General features: G+C 44.7%; 1 protein-coding gene across 1 annotated transcript in view; it reads left to right on the top strand.

The window, feature by feature from the left end:
• The window catches only part of DNAH9 (dynein axonemal heavy chain 9), a 314,812-nt gene that overhangs the window by 254,987 nt on the left and 46,834 nt on the right, over positions 1 to 12,991 (top strand). The window contains exon 61 of the mRNA XM_059380821.1: positions 2,352 to 2,500. Coding sequence (XP_059236804.1) covers positions 2,352 to 2,500 — 149 coding nt within the window. The remainder of the gene's footprint in view (positions 1 to 2,351; positions 2,501 to 12,991) is intronic.

Genomic DNA, 12,991 nt, shown 5'->3' with positions numbered 1-12,991 from the left:
TCTTCTTCTTCTTCTTCTTCTTCTTCTTCTTCTTCTTCTTCTTCTTCTTCCTCTCCCTCTTCCCCCTCCTCCTCCTCCCCATTCTTCTTCCTCTTCCTCCTCTTCTTCTTCTTCCTCCTTCCTTCTTTCTTCTCCTTCTTCTTCTTCTCCCGATAATAGCTGTCATACTGAGTGTGAAGTGGTATCTCATTGTGGTTTGATCTGTATTTTCCCAATGACTGATGACAATGAACATCTTTTCACATGAAAAAAAAAAGGGGGGGGGGAGCATCTCTCTGACCACAAAGAAGGGAGAGAGAAGGAGCGGAGGCTGCAGCTGAGGTGGTAGAAGGATGACAGGAAACTGAGGAGGATCTTGTGCGATGGCGTCTCTTTTCTCTGAGAAGTTGGGAGCGAGGTCAACAGGGGAGTCTGTGTGCCAGAGGCGGTGGCAGTATTGGGATTCAAGGAGGATACAGAGTTTGAAATAGAGTCTGTGACAAGTGGGAGAGAAGGCCGAGTAGGGGAACCCAAAGAACTCCAAGCAGCATTGAGGGCTCCGCTTGTTAAGATCCCGCATGTGTAACGGCACCAGTCTTCACCGTTGGGTGGTTCTCCACAGCAACATCCAACAGCCCAGGTGTAGATGCAGTTCAGTAGGTCTGGAGCATGAGTCAGTTCGAGGCAGGGGTTAGGCAAGGGGCGGGGGTAGGGGGATGAGGATATAGACGAGATAATTGATTGGACATCAAGGTGCGTGCAGTCTGTAGGGACCGAAAGCAGATTAGCAGCTGCCTGGGACTGGATGGTGGGAACAGGAGTTCTTCCAGTAGGCAGGAGAATCTTATTTGGCCTGATGAATGTGTTGTAAAACTGGATTATGGTGAAGGCTGTATAATTCAGTAAATATATCAAAAATTAGTGAATGACATACTTAAAATGGGTTTTTATGTGAATTGTACCTCAAGAAGTTTTTGGTTTGTTGGTTTGTTAGTTTGTGTGTTTAAGGTTATAGGCTGTGGAATCTACACTGGATAGGAAAGAAGTGAAGAGAGGAAGGGGATGATTTGATTTGATTGATTTTAATTTTTTTGAGAGAGAAAGCGTATGCAGGAAAGAGGGGAAGGGACAGAGGGAATGAGAGAGAGAATCTTAAGCAGGTTCCACAGTCAGCTTGAAGCCTGACGCTAATGTCATGACCTGTGTGGAAATCAAGATTCAGATGCTTAAACCAACTAAGCCACCAGATACCCCAAATAAGGGAAAGATTTTTTTTTTTTTTTAAAGAAAACAGGGAGGACAAAATGCTGAAAATCCTACATCAGTCTTGGCACCAGAGCAGGCAAATCAGAGGTGGAATAAGGGTCTGTTGCTGAATTGCTGGTGAAAGGCTTTAGTCAGAGGGTGGGGTGTTCTCAGTTAAGGTTTCAGATGTAGAAAAAGCCCTCAAGTGATGACAAGGATGAGGTGTGGCCATGGAATCAGGTGGCTGAATGGGGGAAGACATGAAGATTAAGAATCAGGAGGATTGTCCGCATGAATGTCAACGTCACTCGGGCTGGTGAAGAGATGGTCCATGAGTTAAGGGTTCAGGGAAGGACTAAAGTGACGAGAAGAACAGTAGGTGACATCAACCTGCAGGGGTCGTGGGAATGCGGCCAGGGAGTGGGGTGTCCACAGACCCCCCAAGTATGGGAAGCCATGGTTTAGAAACAGCAGTCATCAGTGAGGAAGACCATGATCCCACCTCTCAGTCCTGAGGTAGGTCAGAGGCAGGAAAAGGAGCCCAATGGAAGAGACCACAGAGAGAATAGTGTCCTTGGGGAAACATTAAGGCCAAGAGTTGGACCCGATGACCAGTAAGTGGTTACAACTGCAAGGCTTGTTTGGCATAACATGGGACAGTCTGGAAAGGAACACTGGCCAGTAGAATAAGGTAAAACAGATGGTGATAGAAGCAGGAGATCATAGGAAGGTGGAGAGCCTTAAATCTTGAGTGGGGAAGGAGGACTACAGGATGTAGAAGACAGAGGATGCAGGTGTGCCTGCAAGCTTCTAGAAAGCATTGATCCTGGCCATCTTCTGGAAGATGGTGGTGAAGGGACAGGACACCCAGGCTTCCCAGAGGAATCGGGTGTGGCATGGACAGATAGGGATTCAGAACAATCCCTGATCTAGGACAGCAGGCAGGCAGGAACGGCATAGCTTCTAAGTGCTGACTTAACAACTAGGGAACCGGAAGTTGGCCGCAGTTCTGTAACTACCTACTAAGCCCATGACCTTGAATACATTCTGCCAGGTCTGTAGGCCTCCCTGTCTCCAGCATGACAGGTCTGTGTCAGATACACATGCGTGCGCTTCTTTCCCGGCAGAGATTTTATTGAGGAGAAGTTGGGAAGCCAATACGTGGCAGGAAGAGCACCAGACTTTGCGACCTCGTTTGAGGAATCAGGGCCAGCCACACCCATGTTTTTCATCCTGTCTCCAGGGGTGGACCCTCTGAAAGACGTGGAGAATCAAGGTGAGAAATCATCCTCTTGGAGCTGAGGCTGCCCTAGCCCCACAAATTTTCACTCCTTGCATCCGTTGGTCTCCCTTTCCCTGGCTCAAAGCTCAATACGTAGTACCCGGTATTTGCTAACAGAGAAGTCAGGGTCATGGCTGAGCCAATACTAGAGGATCTTCCCTGGAGGGGGGACCATCGAAGGCGGTTCATGGAAGAGTCCATGCTAGCAATTTTACCAGGAGACCTTGTCCTACCACCCACACACCCACCTACTCACCCTTGCTTTGGCTGGAGTGGTCTTTCTTCAAGGCTCCTACTGCCCTGAGAATAAGGTCCAAACTCCTTAACGGGTCTCACAGGGAACTTCATCCTTCCATCCCTCCCTCCTTCTCCAGCCTCCTTTCCATTAGTAGTTGCCTATTGCTGCTGTAATGAATTACTGCAAATTCAGAGGCTTAAAATAACACGAATTTATTCTTGTACAGTCCTGGAGATCAGAAATCATAAATGGGTCTTACTGCCTCTACCTTTTCCTTAGAAAGACTCCTGTGATTATACTGGGCCCACTTAGATAATCCAAGATAAGCTCCCCATCTTGAGGCCTTATATTTACTCACACTATAGAGTCCCCTTTGCCCTATAAAGTCTTATGTTCATAGGTCCTGAGGATTAGGACATGTGCATCTTTGGGGATCTACCATTCTGCCTACATTCCTCTAATCCCCTCTTTTGCATTCTACATGGCACCCATTCTCCCGTGCGTGCTGCGTCCCCTCCTGAATCCCCCTACCAGACCAGCTTCTATTCATCCTTCAGATCCTGATTTGAGGTCACCACCTCCAGGAAGCCCTACTGACTTCCAAGATTCTAGGTTCCCCTCCCATGTGCTCCTGGAGCACCCTTCTTTATGTCTATCACCTTATAATTGTCTAATGACCACTGTGTCTTCCTTAGAGAGAGAGAGCTCCTTGGGATCGGGTGCCCTTGTCACCAGGATATCCCTAGTTCCTAGAACTGTGCTGGGTACTCAAGAAATAGATACATTAAATGAAGGAATGAGCAAGTGGAAGATACATTAAATGAAGGAATGAGCAAGTGGAAGCAAGTGGAGGAATGACAAAACTATATCCCTGGCAAAACAACAACATTTCATGAAGTTAAATAAAGACCTGACGGGTCAGAGCCCAGGCCATACAGCTCCAAGAGCAGTCTCTTCATTATTGCAATGAAAGGACTCCACAGCCTATGCCTGGTGCTTGGGGGTCATTGAGATGAGGCTGACTCAGTCCTAAAGAATGGATAAGATTAACGCACCGGGGGCACCTGGGTGGCTCAGTTGGTCAAGCCATTGCCTTTGGCTCGGGTCATGATCTCAGGGTCCTGGGATCGAGTCCCACATCGGGCTCTCTGCTCAGCAGGGAGCCTGCTTCCTCCTCTCTCTCTGCCTGCCTCTCTGTCTACTTGTGATCTCTGTCTGTCAAATAAATAAAATCTTTAAAAAAAAAAAAAAAAGATTAGCGTGCTGGGGTGGCTCAGTCGGTTAAGCCATGCGACTCTTGGTTTCAGCTCATGTCCTGACCTCAGGGTCATGAGAATCGAGCCCCATGTCAGGCTCTACTTTCTTTAAAAAAAAAAAAGAGAGAGAGAGAGAGAAGAATGGGTAAGATCTATGGGAGGAACAAGAATTCTCTTTTTTATTTGCTGATTTTATGTATATTTTTGTAGTCTCCTAATAAATTCACGCAATGCTTGCATATTTTTAAAGTATGGATAATAAAGAATTCAAAATGAAAGGAACAGTTCTCAGCTCCAGCCAGTCCTCCCCATACCACACCTTTCCAGACACTTGTTATTTGTTTTGGGGGACTTTGGGGGCTCCTTGTGGGGTTTTGTTTTGCCAATTTCTAAATTTAGTCCTCCTCGTGGTTCCTGCTCTATTTCCTACTAATTTCCTACTATTTCCTACTAATTTTGTATCCCTAGGGTGTTGTTTTTTTTTTTTTTTTTTGGTTTTTGGTTTTTAAGTTTTATTTATTTATTTTAGAGAGAGACCATGAGAGGTCAGGGGGGAGAGGGAGAGACTCTCAGGCAGACTCCATGCTGAGCACAGAGCCAGTGCAGGGCTCAATCTCATGACCCTCAGATCAGGACCTGAGCTGAAGCCCAAAGGAGCTTGCTTAACTGACTGAGCCACCCGAGGCACCCCTTTTATCACTAGTTTTAAATTGATCAATTCTAGATATCTATTTACATTCCCTGATATAAAAAAAAAATAAGAGTTTCACTCCCACTATTGCCCACTCAAGACCGTCCACACCTACCACATCTTTAACAGCTTTACTGAGACATAATTCGTACGCGGTAGGATTCGCCCATTTCAAGTATATGATTCAGTTTGCTAATATTTTCACCAGGCTATGCAACCACCACCACAATCTAATTTTAGTAAAACTGTGTCTCTCCCCACACCAGAACAATCCTCTATCTCTTAGCGAGTACTCGCGTCCTCCCTAGCTCACCACCAATTTACTTTCCGTCTCTAAGGATTTGCCTGTTCTGGACATTTTCTAGAAGTGAAATCATCCATTATGAGGTCTTTCATTGATGGCTTGTTTCACTTAGCATAATATTTTCAAGATTCATCAAGGTTGCAGCTATCGCCTATACCATTCCTTTTTTATGGCTGGATAATATTCCCTGTAGATCAATCAAGCAAGTATTATCTTAACAATTATTAAGTCTTCTGACTTAATAGAGCACTATAGAATGTCTTCCCATTTATTAAGATCTTCTGTAATTTCTATTATTACTATTTCATAGTTTGGGGTGTATAAAGTGTTGCATTTCTTTTTTTAAATTGAAATATGATTAACAGGGCGCCTGGGTGGCTCAGTGGGTTAAACCTCTGCCTTCGGCTCAGGTCATGATCTCAGGGTCCTGGGATCGAGTCCCGCATCGGGCTCTCTGCTCAGCGGGGAGCCTGCTTCCTCCTCTCTCTCTCTCTGCCTGCCTCTCAGCCTACTTGTGATCTCTGTCAAATAAATAAATAAAATCTTTTTTAAAAAATTAAAAAACAAAAAAAATATGATTAACAGAAAGCGCTAGGCTAGTCTCAGGTGTCAGATACAACGATTCCGCATTTCTATGCCATACTCCGCGCTCGTCGCAGTAAGTGTACTCTTCACCTCCTTGCATTTCTTGAGTTCAGTTCATGCCCAAGTACTTTATCCTTGTTTATTCTGTTGTAAGGTGGGATTATTTCCGTAATTTCATTCTTGGAATGGTCACTGCTAGGGACTTGTGTACATTTTTGCATGTCGGTCTCCTATCTTGCAACCTGGATGAACATGTTTATTAGTTCCAATGACTTTTCTGAATTCCTTAGGTTTTTTGCAGAGACAAGCTTAGGTGATCTATGAAAAGATAGTTTTACTTCTTCCTTTCCAAACTGGATGGCCTTTTATTTCTTCTTCTCACCTACCTGACCGGGCTAAAATTTATAACACAGTATTAGGTAGAAATGGCAAGCTTGGACATCCTGGACCTATTCTAGATCTTTGAGGAAAACCATTCAGTTTTTACTATTAAATATGATTTTAGCTGCAGGTTTTTTATAGATACCTTTCATCAGATTGAGCACGTTTCCTTCTAGTTTGATGAGGTTTTTTTCCTTTATCATGAAAAGGTGTTGGATTTTGTCAAATGCTTTTTCCATATCCATTCAGATGATATCATTTTGTCCTTTATTCTATTGCTATATTACATTAATTGATTTTTAGAAGTTAAAGTAACCTCGCATTCCTCAGATCTCACTTGATCCTGGTGTATAATCATTGTTCATATTTCTAGACTCAATTTGCATATGTTTCTTTGAGGATTTTTACACCTATGTTCGTAAAAGATAATGACCTGTTGTTTTCTTTCCTTGTGATGTCTTTGTTTGCAGTATAAGAGAAAAATTAGTAACCTATACATGAGAATGATTTGGGAAGTGTTCCTTCATCTTCTATTTTTTAGAAGATTTTGTGAAAGATTAATATTAATTCTTCATGTATGATAGAATTCATGGTGAAACCACCTGGACCTGAGCTTCTCTTGGTGGGAAGTTTTTAAATTACTACTTCAATCTCATTTGTTATAAATCTAATCTGCTTTTCTATTTCTCCCTGAGTGAGTTTTGGTATTTATTTCTAGGAATTTGGCCATTTTTTTAAGATTTTTTTTTAAAGATTGTATTTATTTATTTGTTTATTTTAGACAGGGATCACAAGTAGGCAGAGAGGCAGGCAGGGTGGGCAGGAAGCAGGCTCCCCGCTGAGCAGAGAGCCCAATGCAGGGCTCGATTCCAGGACCCTTAGATCCTGTCCTGAGCCTAAGGCAGAGGCTTAACCCACTGAGCCACCCAGGCACCCCAGAACTTGGCCATTTTATTCAATTATCTAATTCATTGGCAAACTCCCAAATTTTGGTATCTATACTAAAATGTTTACTTCCTTGGCATGCCTGGGTGGCTCAGTTGGTTAAACATCTTACTTCAGCTTAGGCCATGATCTCAGAATCCTGGGATCGGGCGCTGTGTCAGGCTCCCTGGTCAGCGAGGAGTCTTGCTTCTTCCTCTACCTCTACCCCCTACTCTGCTTTCTCTCTCTCTCTCTCTCTCTCAAATAAATAAACAAATATTTTTTTTAAATGTTTACTTATGGGGTGCCTGGGTGGATCAGTGCTTCTAAGCATCTGTCTTCAGCTCAGGCCATGATCCCAGGGACCTGGGGTCGAGCCCTACATTGGGCTTCCTGTCTAGCGGGGACCCTGCTTCTCCCTCCCCATCTTATGCTCCCCCTGCTTGTGCTCTCTCTCTCTCTGGCCCTCTCTCTCTCTTATATATAAATAAAATCTTTTTTTTTTTTAAGATTTTATTTATCCATTTGACAGAGAGAGATCACAAGTAGGCAGAGAAGCAGGCAGAGAGAGAGGAAGTGAAGCAGACCCCCTGCTGAGCAGAGAGCCCAACGTGGGACTCAATCCCAGGACCCCGAGATCATGACCTGAGCCGAAGGCAGCGGCTTAACCCACTGAGCCACCCAGGAGCCCCAAATAAAATCTTTTTTTAAAGAAAGTTTACTTCCTCTATTGGCTGTGTTAACTTTTAAACAATGTTAGTGAAACTTAATGTTTTATTCTGTGACTTCTAGATCATTTCTTTGGACTTCCCTCTGTGTAAGCTGAGACCAGGTTTCCAACTTAATTCAGCTGTGCTTTTTCCATAGACAAGGATGAATATATATTCATTCTGCTCCATTACCATCATTAATCTTATTCATGCCTAGTGCCTAGTCTATGAGTTAACTGTAATATTCAAAAACCAATAGCATTTATGTCATAATTAATTTACACATATTAGTCACCGAAGAGGCAAGCAAATATGCTGGGATGACATTTCCTTCTTCTTGGATCCAATGTCCTCATCTCTAGGGGACTCTCAGAGAAGAATGTTCTCAGCACGGAGTTTCAAAGTCATACCAAATTTCAGTTTGCTTCATGTATAGGGTGATTTTCTTGTATAGCTTTACATTCTTCCTGGGGTTTCTGAGTGTCTTTTCCTTGTTTTGGTGAGAAGAAACATTCCCTCTGCCATTCCCACGGCTTCATACCTCTATTAATCGTATATGTTGTCTAGAATCCACGTTATCCTCCTTACGTTCTGTTCTAAAATAGATGACTTGCGAGCTAGCCACCCTGGGACTTACTCTCTCTATATTCTAGTCAAATACTATAATTTTGGGGATCCTGGATCTTTTACCTTCCATTTCAACCCTAGTGTTGCTAGCATGCGCCATCAGAAGAGAATCATGGGAAGTAAAAATTCTGTATCCTTGGGTGGCTAAAAGGCTTTAATTTTGCCCATATACTCTTTCAGTAGTTTTCTAGGTGCGAAGTGGTTTTTCCAGAATGCATTCGCATTGCCCCGTTGTCTTCAAGATGTCAGTCGTGTTCCCTTGGGATCAAATGCCAGTAAGGCGCTCTTCTTCCCGTCGTGGTGGTTACCTGTTTCTGTGCTGGGAACTTGAGGATCATCTCCCCAGCTTGTGGCTGAAGCACTATGAGCTGTGTTTGGTGGTTGTGGGTCTTTTCCATTCATCTGCTCAGCACTCACCATGCCATTTTAAGCGGAAAAGTCAGACCTTTCTTGATGTCTGGAAATTTCACTCTGTTGTTGTTGATAAATATCACTACCATTCACCAAGTTGCTCATCCCCAAAACCTGGAAACCCATCACCTTAGAGACTCCCTCCACCACCCACCACACTGAGTCTTATTGATTCTACCTCCTAAATCCATTTCAGGCTGGTCTCCTTGTCTCTAGCATCACTGTTGCCTTCCTGGTGTGAGTCACCATAACCTTACTTGGACTGACACAGGGGCCTCCAAAGTCACCCCAGTCTTCTCCCGCTGCCTGCAATCTTTGGCCACTTGGCAGCCAAAGGCATCTTGCTAACCCTCAGATCTGACTGTATCACTCTCCTCCTTAAAACACTCCAGTGGCTTCTCTTTGTTCTTAGGGAAAGTCTGGTACCACTGGCATGATCTATGTGGCCCTGCATGGCCTGGCCTTTCTGCCAAGCCTTGGCTCTTTCCTTCCCCCAAGCTCACTCTACTCCAGCCACACAGTCCTATTAGATCCCCAGCCACGCTATGAGCCTTCCTGACCTGGGCATTTTCACAAGAGATTTCTTTTATCAGAAATCTTTCTCCCCAGCCATTCAAGACTGCGGTACCCACTCACCCTACAGGTACCAGCCTCTTCCGACCTCCCTGCAAGACCATTGATTCACTGTTATGCATGTATTTGCTTCAGAGCATTCAGTACACTTCTAATTAAATATTTCTTTTAAGGGAACTTGGGTGGCTCAGCCGGTTAAGCGTCTGCCTTCGGCTCAGGTCATGATCCCAGAGTCCCGGGATCAAGCCCCACATGGAGCTCCCTGCTCAGCGGGGAACCTGCTTCTCTCTCTCTCCCTCACTGTTTGCTTTCTCTCTCTCTCTCAAATAAATAAGTAAAATCTTTAGAAAATAAATAAATAAATACTTCTTTTATCATTTTAACTGAGGTTTGCCTACCTGCTTGTCATTAAGGTCCTCAGGTCAAGGACGATGCTTATCAGTACCTAAACATGTAACTAGCAGAGAAAAAGCATTCAGCAATTATTTGCGAATTAACACATGAATGAGTGTCATAAGAACTGTTGTTGTCGCTGAGTTGTTCCCAATTTTCACCTTTTTATAGAGTTCTGTATTCTGTCTTCTGGAGGTTTAGTCCTGTCATATTGGCAAATTCTAGCTGCCTCATTTTGATCCAGTATTTTCCTTTTTGGAAGCTCGCGTATGCCCTGTTTATGAGCAATTTCCTTCTGTCCTTTGCCAATTGACCTCCATCTCTTCCATCACCCACTTCGAGGCTTTCTGTTGTTACAGGGACGCCGAACTCTCCCTGATCCATATTGGTTATTTGTCTCTGAATACATTATCTCAGCCCTGCCCTTGGCCTAATCTCAAGTCGTGTTTCCTTACTGGAGGCAATATTGCTGCTCATCAGCCACAGATTACTTAAGCACCTGTGCCTCCTTCTCTCTCTCTCCCTTCCCCCGTGCCTTCTTGATGGCTTCATTTATTTTCTAATTCACCCACTTAGAACATAGACTCTGGTGACAGCCATGCTTTCTGCATCTTGAATCAAATCAGATTGCCTGATGGGCTCCTCTTCTCCAGTTTGGAACCTACACGACTGACTCACACTTCCCTCCCTCCCTCTCCCTAGCCCCAGCGTATTAAGGAGACTTACTGTCTCTGTGTTTGGGGAGAGTCTGTGTATCAGACAGTTCACTGTTTCACTCCACGTAGACGCTTACAAAGCTTGGCATCCTTTGCCATTTTTGAGTTTGTGATTTATGTTCTGAACTCCGTCATTTCTCTCTCCCTTTGTTTCAACATGGCAGGTTTTAATATGGGGAGGGTTTTAAAACCTGAGAGTCAGGGCACCCAGATGGCTTCATTGGTTAAGCATCCGACTCTTGATATCAGCTCAGGTCTTGATCTTGGGGTCATGAGTTCGAGCCCCACAGTGGGCTTCATGCTGGGCATGAGTCTACAAATGAATGAATGAATGAACGAATGAATGAATGAACCTACCTACCTTCCTGAGGGTCAAGTGAAAGCTTTGTTGCCTTATCCTCATGCCACCATCACCCCCTAGCCCCAACCCAAATGCGCTGAACCCACAAAGTCCCGTGTAAGATTTTAGGAGTTCTCGAGTCCCTACATCTCATCCACTGACCCTTGATCAGGAATCTATGCTTTTCTGGCAGCTTTGGGCATCTTAGTATCCTCCAGGATTTTCCTTCCTCAACAACTTTTGGAGGAGGAGGAGGCAGGAGTGGGGAGGGGGGCAAAAGTCCATCCACTCTCCATGGCTTCTGTTCTAACGCAAAACCTAGCACCGTCCACCCCCACCGCTTTCCTTCTTGCCGTCTCAGACTAATCCCTCGAAGCGCTTTAATGCAACCCTCTTTGCCTTTCTCCTCATCACCTCCTTCCCGAATGAGCCACACTTCCTTATTTTCATACATTCTCGCCTTTGCTTCTTTTAAAAGCAATCACCCGTTTTTTCCCAATCACCCATAATGCCTGCCTCCTAGGGCTACGGTAGGATAGAAATGAAATCTCGGACATGAAAAGGCTCCGAAACGTAGCGTGGTACGGCATTCTAACGAAGATGATAATCCCTCTGTTCTTTGAGGCGGCTCAGCTGGCTCCTTCCTCTCTGTCCTTGAAGTGTGGCTTCATCCGTGGCCCTCCCAACCCACAACTCCCCTTTCCACCCTAACTCACAGGCATCTTTTCTGTCTTTCACTTGACTCTCTCATCGTCTTACTCGGTCTCTCTCCTCCTTTGTTCAGTTATCTGGCTTTAACAAATAATTCTGTAATTTCCACATTGTAATCTGGAAGAAGCGGTTTAACGTACCACCTTTGCCTTCCACTGTTTCCTTGTTTGCTCTCTCCAAGGTGCTGATCAGAACTCTGAGCTCACTGTAATTTTTTTTTTTGCAAACCTGCTACCCAGTGTGTTCAAAGAAAGTATTCAACTTAGTGTTTCTGTAGCCAGATTACCCACACTTTGCATGCAGCCTCTTTCCCATTGTTCCTAGCTCTATTCTCTTTTCTTTAATAGTCCATTGGAACTCAGTGAGGTGGGAGCAAGTGCAGTCTTGGTGAACAGCTTCAGGATTGGGGGAATATTGGTTTTTGTGTTGAGAGAGACTCATTTGTTCATGTGCCAGGGAGTGGGAAAGTGACTAGGGAGATAAAGGTTGATGATACAAGGAGAGATGGGATTCAGAGAACAGAAGAGGGAAAGGAAGAGGAAGAACACCTCTTCCATTGAGCAGGGATGCAGATACAATGGCAGAAAATTGAAGGAGTTCCTGCCTCATGGCATGTGTTTCCCCAGGGAAGTAGAGAGTGAAGCAAGTTGCTGGGAGTCGATAAAAGATTGCCAAACAGCATTGAGGAGGAGAATCATGAACTTGGGGTGGCTCCAACTCACCAAATATTTCCCTTCCTGTCTTGTTAATTCATCCAGGATTGGATGGATTTAGCAAAAGGGTGGCACAGAAGCAGAAGGGGCACCGGAGTTGAAGGTTTTCTAAGATCTTCGTCCTAAAGGATTATTGAATCCATATTAAAATAAGAGGGAAGTCAAGGTGAAGGTTAGAAAAAATAGAAGGACCAATGGACTGGGCATTTCACTGAAGCAGAGTGACAGGTGAGGAGGGATGGAGGGAACCGACTAGAGAGGAGAAAGCAACAGTAGTAGACATGAATGAAGAATTTGTACGCCATGGTTCTTGACAATCATAAAGTCCTGGGCACAGCCATGGGGAGTGAGTAACGGAAGTGGATGGAGTTCGGTTCTTTGAAGATGTCGACGCAGGAGTCTGGAGGTTGGCTGAGTCATCCATTGTGACCTTGAGTTTTGCTGGGATAATGCTGAAATGGGACATATGGAAGATTTTGAACTGAGCCCCCAGTGGAAATGAATCTCACTGGGAAATTGGTGGAAGGCAGGAACATAGACGTTAGCAGATAATATAGCTAAATGACACGTGCTTAAAAAGAAAGGGGGCTTTTATACAAGGATGGGAAGAAATAACCTGCAAGTGAAGAGGAACCTAGAAAAACATTCCCCTTCCTCCCAGCCCTGTGGATACACGGAGCTCGGGAGAGGGCCACGGAAGGTGCCCCGTCCTCAGAGACAAGACAAAGAAGCATGCTGGGGAGGTGTAGAAGGAGGTTTACAATGGACACGATCTGGGTGACACTGCCACGTGGAGAGTGGGAAGGAAGATCAGAAAAGGAAAGAAGAGTTAAAGGTAGTGGGAGTGGGGAGGCACAGAAGCCATGGTGCAGAACAGCATGAAGATGAAAAGCCACGAGAATGTGTCTGGCC

The sequence above is a fragment of the Mustela nigripes genome, chromosome 16 (genome assembly GCF_022355385.1).
Source record: "Mustela nigripes isolate SB6536 chromosome 16, MUSNIG.SB6536, whole genome shotgun sequence".
Taxonomy (NCBI): Eukaryota; Metazoa; Chordata; class Mammalia; order Carnivora; family Mustelidae; genus Mustela; species Mustela nigripes.
The sequence above is the reverse complement of the archived record's forward strand: the minus strand, read 5'-3'. Positions and strand labels throughout refer to the sequence as shown.